The 14,843-nt window shown below is 43.8% G+C and overlaps 1 protein-coding gene across 2 annotated transcripts in view; it reads left to right on the forward strand.

The window, feature by feature from the left end:
- Positions 1–1,944: 1,944 nt before the first annotated feature.
- LOC129711949 (rab-like protein 6) overlaps positions 1,945–14,843 on the forward strand; it is a 43,451-nt gene continuing 30,552 nt past the window's right edge. For both annotated transcript variants that reach the window (XM_055660002.1, XM_055660003.1), the window contains exons 1-3: positions 1,945–2,211; positions 6,368–6,502; positions 11,038–11,085. In XM_055660002.1, coding sequence (XP_055515977.1) covers positions 2,082–2,211; positions 6,368–6,502; positions 11,038–11,085 — 313 coding nt within the window. In that variant the 5' untranslated portion in view covers positions 1,945–2,081. The remainder of the gene's footprint in view (positions 2,212–6,367; positions 6,503–11,037; positions 11,086–14,843) is intronic.

A 14,843-nucleotide genomic window follows, 5' to 3' on the forward strand; every position in this document is an offset into this window, starting at 1 on the left:
GATTGGAGTTCAGCGGGTTCCTCCACCGAACTGGCAGAGCAGACATGGTGCAGGGTAGGGCTTAGTTTCAATCCAGTTGCAAAAAGAACCAGATCATTGCTCTCCTTTGGAATAGGAATATAACTCCTCTTCTGAACACAAAATAAATGACACTAAACGTGACAAGTTGCAGCGGCTGTCGCCAGCCCACGATGCCCAGTCATGGGCTCTAATGCACCCAATGCAACATCAAAGATTCAAAGGTATTTTAATGTCATGTGTACCAATTAAGGTACAGTGAAATGCAATTCACCATACAGCCACACTAAACAAAGCAACAAGACACGCAACTACATAAAAGTTAACATAAACATCCACCACAGGGGTTTCCATATTCCCCACTGTGATGGTAGGCAATAAAGTCTAATCTTCCCTCTTTATTCTCCTGCCGTCGGGGCAGTCGAACCATCTGCAGTAGGGGCAATCGAAGCTCCCGCAGCCGGCGATCGAAGCCCCCACGTCGGGGCAGTCGAAGCTCCCGCGGCTTAGAGCTTCCTAAGTCGGTCCCTGGTGTTAAAGTCCACAGGCACCCACGGTTGGAGCTTCCGAGGTTGATCCCCAACAGGGATCACCAGCTCCACAATGTTAAGTTCTGCAGGCTCCCGCAGTTGGAGCTCCTAAAGTCGGTGCCCAGCAAGAAGTCGCTAACTCCAACTGTTAGGCCGCAGTGCAGATGGAGATACGATACAGAAAAAGTTGCATCTCTGTCAAGATGAGAGATTAAAAAGGTTTCCCACAACTACCACCCCCCCCCCCCCCCCAATATAAACAAGCTAAAGAGCATTAAAACATATATTTAACACATACTATGGGGTGACAAGGAAAGAGCGTTCACGTCACGGCCCTGTTTCCACCAATCTTTCCACCACCACGCACAAGAAGCGCCAGACAGACACCAATGTATGCGGATGCTCTGGCTAAACAACTTCTAATCTTGCGTGTGGACTCGACATGAAGACACATACTATAAAACAACAAAGAAGTAAAAGAACGAGGCTGACTGCAGGCAACACAGCCACTAGGGTTGCCAACTTTATCACTCCCAAATAAGGGACAAAAGGTCAAAATACAGAACAAATTCCAAACGGCAATTCGTTGACTGACTCGGCTGTAGCTGGGTGAACGATGAGTTGGTCTGGGTGCTGGACTGCACATAAAGCCCAGCCAGCGGGCCAGCTGAGGAGTTTTGTACCGTGTGATGTCGAGCGCAAACTCCGGCACCCCAACCAACCCATGAACCGATGATCGGCAATGAGAAAGAGGGGTGATGGTGTCGGAAGTAAGCGAAGGTCCGAAGGTCAGACAGCTGACCGGGTTGGCGATCGACGGGGCCACGGGGCAAGGCGCTGCTGCTGCACTCCATGGGCTGCACTACGTCCGGACGGGTGACTCTCCGACCCGACAGTCTATTCGACCGGAGTAGTAGCAGTGCTAGTAGCAGGACAAGGGTGATCCCGTATGGGACAAATCAATTTAGCCCAATGTACTGGATGTCCCGGCTAAAATACGGGATAGTTGGCAACCCGGGCAGCCACTGTACTGTAGCTGAGATGCTTATCTAAGATGTGTCGAAGTGCTACTTGTACTGAACTGTATACAAAAATGAATTTCACTGTACCTCGGTACTTGTGATAAATAAAATCACGAAGCCAACGGCGTCGAGCGGTCGTAGCCCGACACAAGAGACGACGACATGCACGCGCAGTGTGTGTGAGACTGGCGGAGGCCTGGTGGCGTTGAACGCGCAGGCGCAGTGTGTGTGTGCCCGACTTGATGCCGGGTGGTGCTGAGTGCGCAGGCGCAGTGTGTGCGCGCCACTGGATGCCGGGTGGTGCTGAGTGCGCAGGCGCAGTGTGTGCGCGACTGGATGCCGGGTGGTGCTGAGTGCGCAGACGCGCTGGGTTCCCCGCCCCCTGACCCCCCCGAGCCGAGCCGCCACGCCGGGCCTGCCGTGTTGATGTGCCGCTCTTGGAGTGAAAGCTTGGGTTGCTCCTCCTCGGCTTCGGTCCCGGCCGCTGAGTCGAGGCTGCCTCCCCGCCACCATGTTTTCGGCCCTGAAAAAGCTGGTGGGCACGGAGCAGGCCCCGGGCAGGGACCGCATCATCCCGGCCGGGCTCCAGAGCATGAACCAGAGCCTACAGCGGAGATTTGCCAAGGGAGTGCAGTACAACAGTGAGCGGGGCCGGGCTGGGGCCGAGGCGGGGGGCTGGACCCCCGTGTCAGGGGTGGTGGGATTAACACTGGTGTAGGAAGGAACTGTAGATGCCGATTTAAACAGAAGATAGATACAAAATGCTGGAATAACACAGCGGGACAGGCAGCATCTCCGGAGAGAAGGAATGGGTAACGTTTTGAGTCCGAAACATCACCTATCCCTTCTCTCCAGAGATGCTGCATGTCCCGTCGGTTCACACTGGGACGGCAATCAGCGGTTAAGCGCTGGGTTAAGGCGCATTGGACCTGGTGGTGATGGTCTGGCACATTGTGAGCCAAAAGCATGGTTTAATGGAGGCAAAAGGGAAATGTACCAACGCCCGGGACAACGGGCCAATGATTAGTTTAGCTCAGGACAACAGACAAATCCCAGGGGGATTTATGCCGGGCCAGTGGGCAACTGTTAAGGGGAGTTGGAGAAATGAATGAGTGCGACAGGTGCTTGTCCCAGGTCTTGAGACTTTGCCCGACGGGCAAGGATTAAGAGGATGATTGCAGTGACACAGGAGATAACAGTGCCTGCCGGTGGATGAGTCTGGAGGTTTGGGTGATATGTGCAAGGGACGTCTTCTGCTGTGTGTTGTACTTTTGATGGGAAACTAGTTTTCTAATTGCTACATTGGCTTGGATCAGTCTCGGTCAGCATAGATTAGGGAACAAAACTTTCTTCAAATCAAAGTCAAAAGTCAAAGTCGATTTTATTCGTCACACAATCGGCTTCACATTGCTTTTTCCAACTGTGAAAACAGCAAAATTAATTGCTGCACATTGGCTGAAAAGTTGGACGTTCTGACAACACCCAATTAGATGTAAATCACACTGGCAAAGATTTTTGGGAAAATGATGGAGCAATTTACTAATTTTTATGTACTGATATACCATAATGGGATCTAGTTGGAGATAAAGGACAACAGGATGTTTGCATGCAGAATGCCACTAATGTTTTTTTAATGTGGCTATCCAAATTGCCTGTAAATTAACGAAAAAATATTAAGGCTTAAATACTTTGTTATGACATGATTCGAAGTGTACAAGTCAGCCATTGTCAATGTGATATGTAGGAAGGAACTGCAGATGCTTAAACCAGCATTATCAATGTAACGGTATGTATTTGTAACTGAATCGAGACGAATGTTTTAGCTCAGAATTATAGGGACAGACCGTGTTCCCCAATACCATATCTTTGTAGTATACACCTGCACCTCCTGATACTGCACCTCAGACACAATATGCAATATTTCCCCGGTGTTATCTGAAGGCTGACCTATATCCGGGGGTCAGGTGGCAGTGGACCTGTTTCCACAAGTACTTTACCTAAGTGTTATAGACATATAAAGAAACATATCCCCATTTGTATTGTTCTCATGAACAGAACAAATAAATGTAAGAACATTGTCAGTTTCTTTAGTCTAACAATGCAGCTGACATCCCTCATCCATCTGTCCTGAAATGCAGTTATCACAGTTATCTTGTTATGGTCAAATTAATGCTTTAATCCAGTTTCAAAGTAATTTCCTTGCTTATGTACTCTACCTCTGTTTTTAGATTCCTAGAATCTATTGAACTTTACTATCCATTCTTTACTATCCACTCTCCTAACATGTCCTGTCATTTTCATCGACAAGGTCACCACTTTTAGAACGGTGCCATTTTATCCATATTGCCTCTGCCTATTCTTTCTGCCAATGTCTGTCTTAAACTCCATCTGCCTATTCTGCAAGCTTCTTGTGTCTTTTATTTTATTTCTCACTTTACATGATACTTCCAACTCTTGTGTAATCCACAAATTTCAAAATATTATTATCCCTAATTGCTGTTGCCAGAAACGTCCTCACATGAGTTTACACTGACTAACCTGTAGTTGCCAGACATGTATTTTTATGCTTTTATAATCTAGGGTGTTAGAGTTGCCATTTTCCATTTCTCTGGCATGATCCCTGTATCCAAAGAGAATTGGAAGATTCTGTTAAGCCCTTTTCCTGCCTTCATCCTCTTTAAGTGATGTTACATCCTACCTGCTTATTTACCTAAATCATCACCAGCATTTCTTGTGTTCCTATTGAGATTTGAGCACATTCTTTTCAGTAATAAAATCCATTCAGATGCCAGACAGTCAGCCCCACCCCTTCTCCAAACGTTTTCGCATGTCTACAGAAAGCTGTTGGAATCTCTTATGTTAACTGCCAATTTCCTCTCATACTTTCCCTTTGCTTGTAATATTTTCATTATCACCTGCCCTCTCAGCTCATAGTCTGAAAAAGGGTCTCGACCCGAAACGTCACCCATTCCTTCTCTCCAGTGATGCTGCCTGTCTTGCTGAGTTACTCCAGCATTTTCTGTCTACCCTCTCGGCTCATAGTCATACAGTACAGAAACTGGTCCTTTGGCCCAACTTGTCCATGCCCCATACAAGCTAGTCCCATTTGTTTGCAATTAGCCCAAATCCCTTTCAACCTTTCCTATCTTGTACCTGTCCAAATGTCTTTTAGATGTTGTTGCAGTACCAGTTTCAATTAAATCTGGCAGCTTGTTCCATATACCAACCACCCTCTGGGTAAGGTTGCCCCTCAGGTTCCTATTTAAATCCTTCCTCTTTCTTTAAACATATGCCCTCTTGTTCTTGATTGCTCTACCCAGGGGGAAATGACTGCATTCGTTCAACCCATGTCCCTTATGATTTTGTGCACCTCTATAAGGTCAACCCTTAGCATCCTGCGCTCCAAGGAATAAAGTCCTATGCTGTTCAAATGTCCCTGTGCATCAAGCTCTCTAGTTCTGTTAACATCCTCGTAAATCTCTCTGCACCCTTCTAGCATAATTGATTAGATTCAGCCAGGTTCTCACTGGAAACACTAACCTGACCTGCATTATTTAGTTTATTTTCTTTTATCCCTTTTGCCATTCAGAGACAGCTCTGTGATTCTTGGTGATGTCACCAAGGAACACATCTGTAGCCCCCAGTCATGTGGCTCTACATAAGTGGATAGGTTTATCCAGATAACTACAGTACTGCATTGTTGTACACACATTCTTTGCTGTTTCTATCCTATTCCCATCTTGCCCCCCTCCTCTCATTATGTTCGCACTTCTCATTACTCATTCCCTTTCGCCAACCCTTGCATTGCTCCTGGGTCTTTAACTGTTTGCACTTCTGTTGCTAAAACACCTACCATCAGGCAGAAATATACATGATGATTTGTGGAGCAGAAAGCCTGTCATATATTTCCTTCAGTAACTTCAGTAACGCTTTTGACAAGATCCCACGTTGTAGGCAGGTTAAGAAGGTTAGATCACATGGGATCCAAGGTGTACGAGGCAACTGAATACAAAATTGGATTGGTGGGTTGGAGTATGGTAGAGGTTTTTTGTCAGCTTGGAGCCCTGTGACGTGTGGCGTGCATCACACATAGCTGCTGTGTCCCCTGTTATTTGTCGTCTATTAATGATTTGGATGAAAATTTAGGTGGCATGATTTATTAAATTAATTGGTGACACCAAAATTGACAGTAAAGTTTTCTAACATTACATCAGCTTATCTCAGAAAGTGGACAAAGAAATAGCCGATGGAATGTAACTCGGATGTGCTGCAGTGGTGAATTTTGGAAAGTTACACTGTGAATGTTAGAGCCCTGTGGAATGTTGGAGAACAGAGACCTAGGTAACAAGTACCTAGTTCTTTGTAAGCGACGACATGGTGATGAAGGCAAATGGCACACTTGCCACACTTTGGTACTTACTGTTATAGCTGCTCAGGATGTTGGTTACACTAATATTAAGCTGAAGAAGATGCAGAAGAAATTCACAAGGATGCTGTTGGGACTGGAGGGCTCGGGTTATACAGTGACTCTGGATAGGCTGTGACTGTTTTTCCTGGAGAGAAAACGCACAAAGGGTATGTGGAGTCAAAAACTAGGTGCATAGGTTTAAGATGAGAGTGGAAAGATTCAAGAAGGTGTGGGTTTATGGAACAAGCTGGTAGAGGTGGGTTAGAAAATGTTTGGAGCGATATGAGCCAAACACTGGCAAATGGGACTGACACCATGGTCGAATTGGATGTGATGGGCTGAAGGGCCTGCTTCTGTGCATAAACAAATTAATGTTTCTGATTTTCTAGTGAAAATATTGATTCGAGGTGATCGTAATACAGGAAAGACAACGTTATGGCACAGACTGCAAGGCAAGAAGTTTGTGGAACAATACATCCCAACTCAGGAAATCCAAGTCACCAGCATTCACTGGAGCTACAAAAGTAAGTTTGGAAAGCAGACGTTTTCAGAAAATGCAATAGTCAATTGTTCAGTTATCATCTACGCAGAGTGTGAATGAGGAATGATTCAGATGCAAATCTTTGGAAGTTTTAGTTCTTAAATCTTCAGTGTTATAAGGTCAAGTGAAATTGGAATTGGGAAGCTGAGAACCTTTATCCAGTGAATGTGCAGCCTTCTCAATTGCTGTTTGAAATTGGAACAGCATCTAGGTATCAGTATCTCTGTTGTAATGTGCAGGAGAACCATTCCTCATTAATATATGGATCAAATGTTGCTGAGGGTACCGATCGCTGAGTCACTTTGAAGATACAAAATAACACCACTGCCAGTTGCAAATAATTTCACTACTGGTACTTCATGGGGTGAAACTCCTTTCTACTTTTTCCTCAAAGGCTCACAGACTGGTCAGAGCACAGTTCAGATGGAAAATAACCTTCCTTTACGACGTCTCGTCAAACATTCCCAGCTGAATTCAAGTGCACCTTCAACGATGACTATAAACAGTCCCGTTAGACATTCTCGTGTCTGGCACGCCATTAGACGGGGGTGAAAAATTCCTCCATAATGTCCCATCTGTACTCAGAGTGCGGAAGTGACATGGATTATTTTCTAAGTAAAGCTCTCAATAATTGTTGATCAGAGAGCAATGACTGCCATGTGTACTAGCTGCCACTGGCTTAAGGAGCATTCTAATAACCTCACTAATGCATAACATTTGTTGTGAAGGATGTCATTACAGCAAATGATTAGTCATGAAGAATAATATATGTAAATTTTGTGCCTGAACTTTGTTGTTCTCATTACTCTAATGCAAGCAATTACTTTATTTCAGTGTGTGTGTGCGCGCTACAATGAGTAAACTGTATCCTGGTGAAATATTGATCCTTTATCAATGATTGCTGTTCTAGCCATTTTTAGAAATAATAATCTGAGTAAGTGGATTTGAGTGCCAGATATCGTTGCTGCTGAACTGATGGAGGCTCAGCTTTAATGTATTTAATGGAAAAGAATCCAAAGAACTCCATCCTATTCCCTCTGGCTGGATACTGGTGCCAATGTTGATGCGCTAACCATTATACACTGGCCAATGCTGCTCAGCTTTAAAATTCAACACATTCGTTTTGAATTGCTTTAGTATATTTCTTCCCCACGTTTGCAAAACTTTAGATTAAATTGATTGAATTGCTCTTCATATCAGGAATAATCGCTGTTGGTTAAAATTGCACTGCTGAGTAACTCATTACCTTTGAGTTACAAGCCCAGCAAATTAACTACTGCATTACCACAGTTTGTGTTGGTCTCCCTTACTATTGTCTGGGGTCCTGGGATTGGTTATCCTGACTAGTTATTGTCCATCATTTTCAACTCAGTTAGCCTGTCTTATTATCGCCTTGTGTCCGAGGCTTGGTTTGCTGGGCACAGGTTAGCTGTCATGTTATTTTTGGGTGTCTTGGGTTTAGTTAGCCAATCCCATTATTATCTGATGGCCTGAGCATGGCTAGGCCTGTCCCATTATTGTCCAGTACTTGCTTACACTATAATCATCCCCAGACTCGGTTAGCTAATCCCACCATGTTGGTGTTTGGAGTATGGTATGCCCCTCTCACTATTGTTCTGTATATTGGGCTGGCACCCTGCCTAGTGTTTTGTTGATACTCGTGGTTTGGTTTGCCCACTCGGTTATCATGGAATATTGTGGGCTTGGTTAGCTTCTCACCATTTTTTTTTTTACATTTTCTCTGAGCTCAGGGGAATGACCCAGCTTATTATCCAGGGTCCTGGGACATTAGTCTATGCATTATTGATCAGCAGCTCACTTAGCCAAGACCCTGGATAACAGTACACTGCTCAATGAGACAGCCCTATTGTCTGAGATCTTGGCTCCAACACCCTGTCTTATTCCCTGTTTATTTGGTTATGTTTGCTTTCCTAATTATTGGCTGTTGCTGGACTTAGCTATTGCGTCCTGTAGATATGTGGAGATCTGGGCTTGTCTATTCTGCCCTATTGTTTGGTGATCTGCCCCAAGAGCCTGTGAGTGGGCTGCGAGCTCACCTCTGCACTATCAGCAGCGCTCAAGACATATTGAGTTCGGGTATGGGACATGGAAGTGGAGCGGTGGCTACAAGGGATGAAAAGATGGACGCTCACAGTGGTGGCAGATCGAGGTGTCAGTGGAGTAGGCCAATGGAGGCCCTACAGAAGCCAGAGGATCACAGATCAAGAGCCACTGGAGGTCCCACAGAAGTCGGACAAGTACGCAGATTGACCACAGTCTGCAGCAACATGGAGCTGTGGCAGAAAGTACTGACAGCATCGCCCGGGCCAACTCAGTACCTACATGGCTGCGGAAATGTAGTGACTGTGTGCCTCAGAAGAAATCAATTAATTTTTTTACAGTACAATCGTTGCACTCTTTTGCTTATGTATGGTATGATTTTTCTGAATTGTATGGAAAACAAAGCATTTCATTGTATCTAGGTACATGTGACAAAGTAACTATTAAACATGAATTATAACTGCTCGGCATTTGAAGCTCCCTTTGTCTCTTCTGCTCAACTGGGCCAGGTTAGCCTGTGTCTGGACCTTGGTTAGTTTGTCCATCAAGCACTCATTTACCCTAATTATTTTCACACATGCCATCAACCCTTCTCATTCTACCACTCCCCTACACAATATGCAAAATTTACAATGGTCAATTAACCTAACGGCCTGTGTGTCTCAGGGATGTTAGAGGACATCCACGTTGTCACAGAGTATTCAGTGTTCCACACAGGTCTGAATCAAGCCCATGTGGCTGGCATAGTGAGACAACAGCTCTAATAGTTTACCATTCTGCCACCCTGCTCTGGGCTCTGTTGTGCTACGTTGTTATTGCCTATTTTCCAGGGTTTGGTTTGCCTCTTGTGATATTGTCTTGTGTCTTGGCTGACTGTCAGATTGTCCAGACCTCTATGTGGAACGTGGTTAAGCTATCGATAATTGGCTATTGCCCTGGGTTTGGTTAATCTGGAGCTAGGGTTGCCTGTTTATTTCAAAGAATTTGTTGGAAATATTCAGCAGGTCTAGCTACATCTATTGGAAGAGAAACCAAGTCAAGATTTCAGTTTGGAGACCTTTCCTCAAAAGCATCTGCATTTCTGTTGATTTTGTCCTACCTGTTTATTTATTGTCAGCGGCTCTGCATTTGGTTGGCCTGCCCCCATTGTGGTCTGATTTGCTGGGTTCAGTTAGTTGCTGCTATTGTGTCATCTCTAGCTTGGTTAATGCCCTGCAAGTGTATAGTAGATGGCTTTAGGTGCAGGTAACCTAGCCCATCATTGTTTGCTGCTTGCAGCTCTGTCCGGCCGACCAATTCGTGCCTAGTACCAGGATTTGGTTCTGTCCCATTGTACCTTGACTCTGGCTTGGTTCAATAACCCTATGTTTGTTGGGTGGTCTGGTTTTGATTAACTTGACCTGTTATCTGATGTTAGTTTGGCACCAGTTATTGTTCAGGAATTGGTTAGACTGTGTTATAGTTGTCCTGGTTCTAAGACTGTTCTATGATTTTGTAGGCCTGCACTTGGTTAGCCAGTCACATTATTGCATGGTGTCTAGAGTTTGGTTGGCCTGTTCTTGTTTGACTAGCCCCCTGGTATTATTTAGCATGTCTCTATTATCTAGATGTAGTCTGTCCCATATAGTCTTGCACCCAGTTATTCTGTCCCATTATGGTCCAGGATCCAGTGCTATGTTATCTGCTGCCAGAATACTCTGCAATCAGTTTCTCTCTCCTATTTCTGGTACTTTCTTTTGCCCTGGGATATTTTTTAGAAGGCCCAATATCATTAGCCTGTTGAGGTTGGAGCTCTGTTATTGACATGCGATGGACATATATTGATGGTCGATTTATTGGCTGACACTCAGCCAGCCTGGCCTATTCCTGCGGAGCTCAGCCAGCTCGTCGATCAATGTCAGTTATGTAAATTCAGACAATAGTGGGTCTATTCAGCAGGTCACAGAACATCTGTAACAGGAGAAACAAGCTTCATGTTTCAGATGCAGAACACATTTTTTGATGAAGTGATTCTGCCATGAACTCACAGCTCTAGTTCACTTTCCCCAGATGCTGGCTTACCTGCCGAATGCATCCTTCACTAACGGCGGTCCATATCCCAATCTCCTGCTGCATGTAGGTTCTGCTGTTAGTAGTGTTGTGTGCTGGTTCGCCCCTCTGTTCATATCCAAGTTCCTGGGGTCCATAAGTTCCACGTTTCTTTATTCCTTTATAAACTGACTAGTTATCTGAGACTTTTTGATTGATTATGCTGTTAAATAAATGCCTTGTGCGTGATGTTGTGTCAATATTTTGGTGCTGCGGGGGTGGGGGGGGGGGGGTGGTCTGTTGCACTGTGCCTTCCTGCCTGATTTGTTTGACTCCATTCTTATATCGTGTCTCTAATAATGCTGCAAAATGACTGAATTTTCAGTGTTTATATTCAAGTGAAAAAATAAAACATTTGTGTTATTACAGCCACTGACGACATTGTGAAGGTGGAAGTTTGGGACATAGTGGATAAAGGTCAGTGCTCTCTTTAACCTCTACCTAGTTTGCTATTTTGGCCTCGTGTCGCCATCTCACTCCAAAATTCCAATGTTCACTGCCAATTCGCTGCTTTATTTCTCAACCCTACCCTTGCAGCCTTATACTTTAGACAACCTCCAGGCCTCCTCCCCATCTATCTGCGTTGTCTCTTTCTTGTTGATGCTCCGTGTTTTCCATTTTACATAATTCCCTATCAATTATTCCACGCCAGGAAAAGTTCACTGGCTTATTTAGATACAGTTGAGGTGAAGGTGCTATTTCTGCATTTGGTTAGGTTTTTCATTTTATTTTAAGGTATTCAGTCCACTGAATTCATTCTGTTCAGGTGGTGCAGTTCCCTCCGCTGGTACGTTGGGTGAGTGTTGGTGCCTTTCAACGACTTTGTGCTTTTGGCTGCAGGGTTAATTTTGATTGCCAGTGTGAGGCATCGTTGAACTTGATTGGTTTTGCGCTGTCCCAAATGCATGTTGTTGCAGTGACTAGCAAATTCTATGTAACCACATTTTCCATTTTACTTTCACCAGTTTATCAACTGCTGCTACAGATGCTTATTCTTGGTGAATAATGGTTCTGAAAATTACTCGGATAGAATTCCACAGTCCCTGACTCAGCTACACCAGCCACAATTCTGCCAACACTGTCTGATTAGGTAGCAGTTTCACCGACACTGACTCAGATTAGTGCAATACCATGGACTGACTCGGGTTAGGGAGCAGGTCCTCCAACATTGCCTCTGAATAGGGATCATTCATACGACACCAAATGTGTCTCTTTCAAGATGCAGTCTCAACAATGTTCTTCACTGATGCAGGAAGATGTCTTTACTTACATCGTCTTGTAATTATGGCTTTCTAAATTGCTTGCTGTTCCGGCACATGATCTTTCAGTGATTTGTATACAAGGACCCCTAAATCCCATGAAATGCCAGCATCTTTCAATCTTCCACCAGTTTTTTCTAAAAATTCACCTTGCTCTTCTTTTGTTCCAAAGTTGGTAACCTCCCAGATTTGCACGTTGTATTCTGTCCCTCTCTTCCACATTCATCTGTGAGTCCTGAAGCCTCTCTTTCTACCTCACAACTGACACTGTCATCCACCTTGCTGGATTGGATTGCAGGTAGGCACAAAATGCTGGAATAACTGCGGGACAGGCACAAGATTGATCTTGGATTCCACTTCATCTCCTTGAAATCAAAATGGATTGTGAACCACTGAGTCCCAGTTCCTGCAGTACTCCACTGGTCACTGCCGCCCATCCCAAAAATGGCCAGGCAATGTTTTCTGTTCATGGATTTGTAATCCACACTGTGTGTTATCCATCATTGCTTGCTCAAAGTTTTTTCAATAACCTGTCACAAACTTTAAAAAAAAACTATCAGATTTATAAATAGCCGCGTAGACCTGACCCTGGTCAGATATGCAACTTGGCTATGGCCTCTGTTTGTATTCAATTGCTATTAACCGTAATGGATTGTCCATACCACAGATGAGCAAAAACGAGTTCAGTTCCACAGCAACACTTATCATTGACTGGACATTTATTCACTAGTACTCAACATTGTGACTAACTATTGGATGATGTGGTTGTTGGCACTCCTGCAAACTGCTTTAATCCCAGGTTTAGTGTCATAGTAACTATGCAATTGGAGTTTTGTGATTTGTTGAAGCTTGAGATTTGCCTGTCGTGTCTGGAAACTGTTTGGAGACTTCTTAGTGGATTGCTGGCAGCTGCTTGCCTGAGTGCCCACACCCTGGTTAATTCTCGTGACACACAATTCCGTTTCCTGTTCCTGTTTGTTGAACCTACTTGTATTCCATTCCAGTCCAGTCCTTTAGTATTTCTTTTCATTTGCAAGTTCAATGCTGACAGGTTATATTAGGTTTTCTCTGTTTGTGATTGGTTTCACATAATACTGAAGCCATTGATTGTTATTCCTTATAAATAAAAATATTAAAGAATATTTTTTAAATTGTCATCTTAAGCTTTCCTTGCAAACCTCTCTGAAAATGGCTTTGAGTCAGGCACAAACTCTTGATTTCATTTGTTACTTTCCTGTGCAATAACCAAATGGAACACTTTCTTGTTCCTTTCACTGTGCCGTATCATATGGACAAGAAACTTGCAACGTTAAATTTAATTTGCTGCATGAAATATAGTATGTAATCTAGTTTTTTATGTATTTATTGCTTCACTGAACTGGGTAGTGCTGGCTTGGCGTGCGTTTGTTGACTGTCCAAGGTTACTTATCAAATGGGGTCAATTATGAATAAACATGAGAGAGGCAAACGAGTTTTTACATCAATCCAAACATTTAATCAGCAAGGTTAATACTAGGTTCTTCAATGAAGTAATTACTTACAATTAAACTCTCAAGATGCCCTGGTGGAATTGCCATTATTGTAGATGGGTCGCAATGACTGTGGAACAGTCTTTTAATAAATTGGCTGTGAAAGAATGAGAATTCTCTTTGGTGTCCAGGCAATGTTTGTAATTTAAGTACCTACAACTGATCATTTAAACTAACATATCTGTGGCCGACATGGCCAAATTCTGCTATTGAAATACTAAATTATAATTCCTGAAATTTGCCTGCTTGTATGAAAATGCAGAACCTTTGCATTGTCTGCAGGATCCTAAAGGCCATATAATTAAATTATTTCAAAAAGTACTCGGTGGAACCAATTTGTAAAGTAGAATACTGACTTTGGCAAAGTATCTCTTCCACTGCTCCGTGTTGCAATTATACAAAACATTGGGTGGACTACACTTCACTTAGAATATTGTGTACAGTTCTCTTTGTCACATTGTAGGAAGGATGTAGTAATAACAGAGAGGACAGAAGAGATTCAGCAGGATGTTGAGCAAACTGCAGGGTTTTGGAGTAACTCAGCGGATCAGGCAGCATCTGTGGAAGGAATAGATAGTCCATGTCTTGGATCGGGACCCTTTTCAGACCAAAGAAACGTCGCCTATCCATTGCCTCCACAGATGCTGCCTGACCCTCTGAATTAATCCAGCACTTTGTATTATTCTCAAGATTCCAGCATCTGCAGTTCCTTGTGCCTTCAGCAGGATGTTGTCTGGAACGGTGGGCTGTAAAAGGACAGGTTGGGTTTGTTCTCACTGAATGTAGGAGGTTGAGAGGAGACCTTGGGAAGGTTTGTAAAATTAAGAGGGACATAGATAGGGTGGATAGTCAGAATCTTTTTATCAACTGAAATCAACTGAAGGGCTCGGGTATAAGGTGACGGGAGAAATATAAAAGATCTGAGGAGTGTGTTTTTCACATTGGATGGTGAATACCTGGAGCTACCAGAAGAGATGGTGGAGGCAAATACAGTTACAATGTTTAAAAGGTTTTTGAACAGTTACTTGGATAGGAAAGGATTAAGGGTTGCCATCATAAGGCGGACAAGTATGTTTTACGTAAGCAATCTAGACAATGTGACTGAAAGGGGCCGTTTCTGTGCAGTAGTTTTCTATGATTAAGTGAAAAGGGATATGGGACCATATTTAATAACATTTATCTGGGGATTGTTCAGAGTCTTGAGCACAGGAGTTGTGGAATTGGATGAGTGAGTCAGTAAGCGTTGCTCAATTGATGATTAATTTGAGTTTCCACTGTCTCTAACTTTGAGAAAAGGAGGGGGCATTTGTTTAAAGTGAGGAGAGAAAGATTTAATAGGAAATCTGAGGGGCAACTTTTTCCACAGAGGCTTGCAGGCCTATAGAAA

This window comes from Leucoraja erinacea, chromosome 31 (assembly GCF_028641065.1).
Source record: "Leucoraja erinacea ecotype New England chromosome 31, Leri_hhj_1, whole genome shotgun sequence".
In the NCBI taxonomy this organism is placed as follows: Eukaryota; Metazoa; Chordata; class Chondrichthyes; order Rajiformes; family Rajidae; genus Leucoraja; species Leucoraja erinaceus.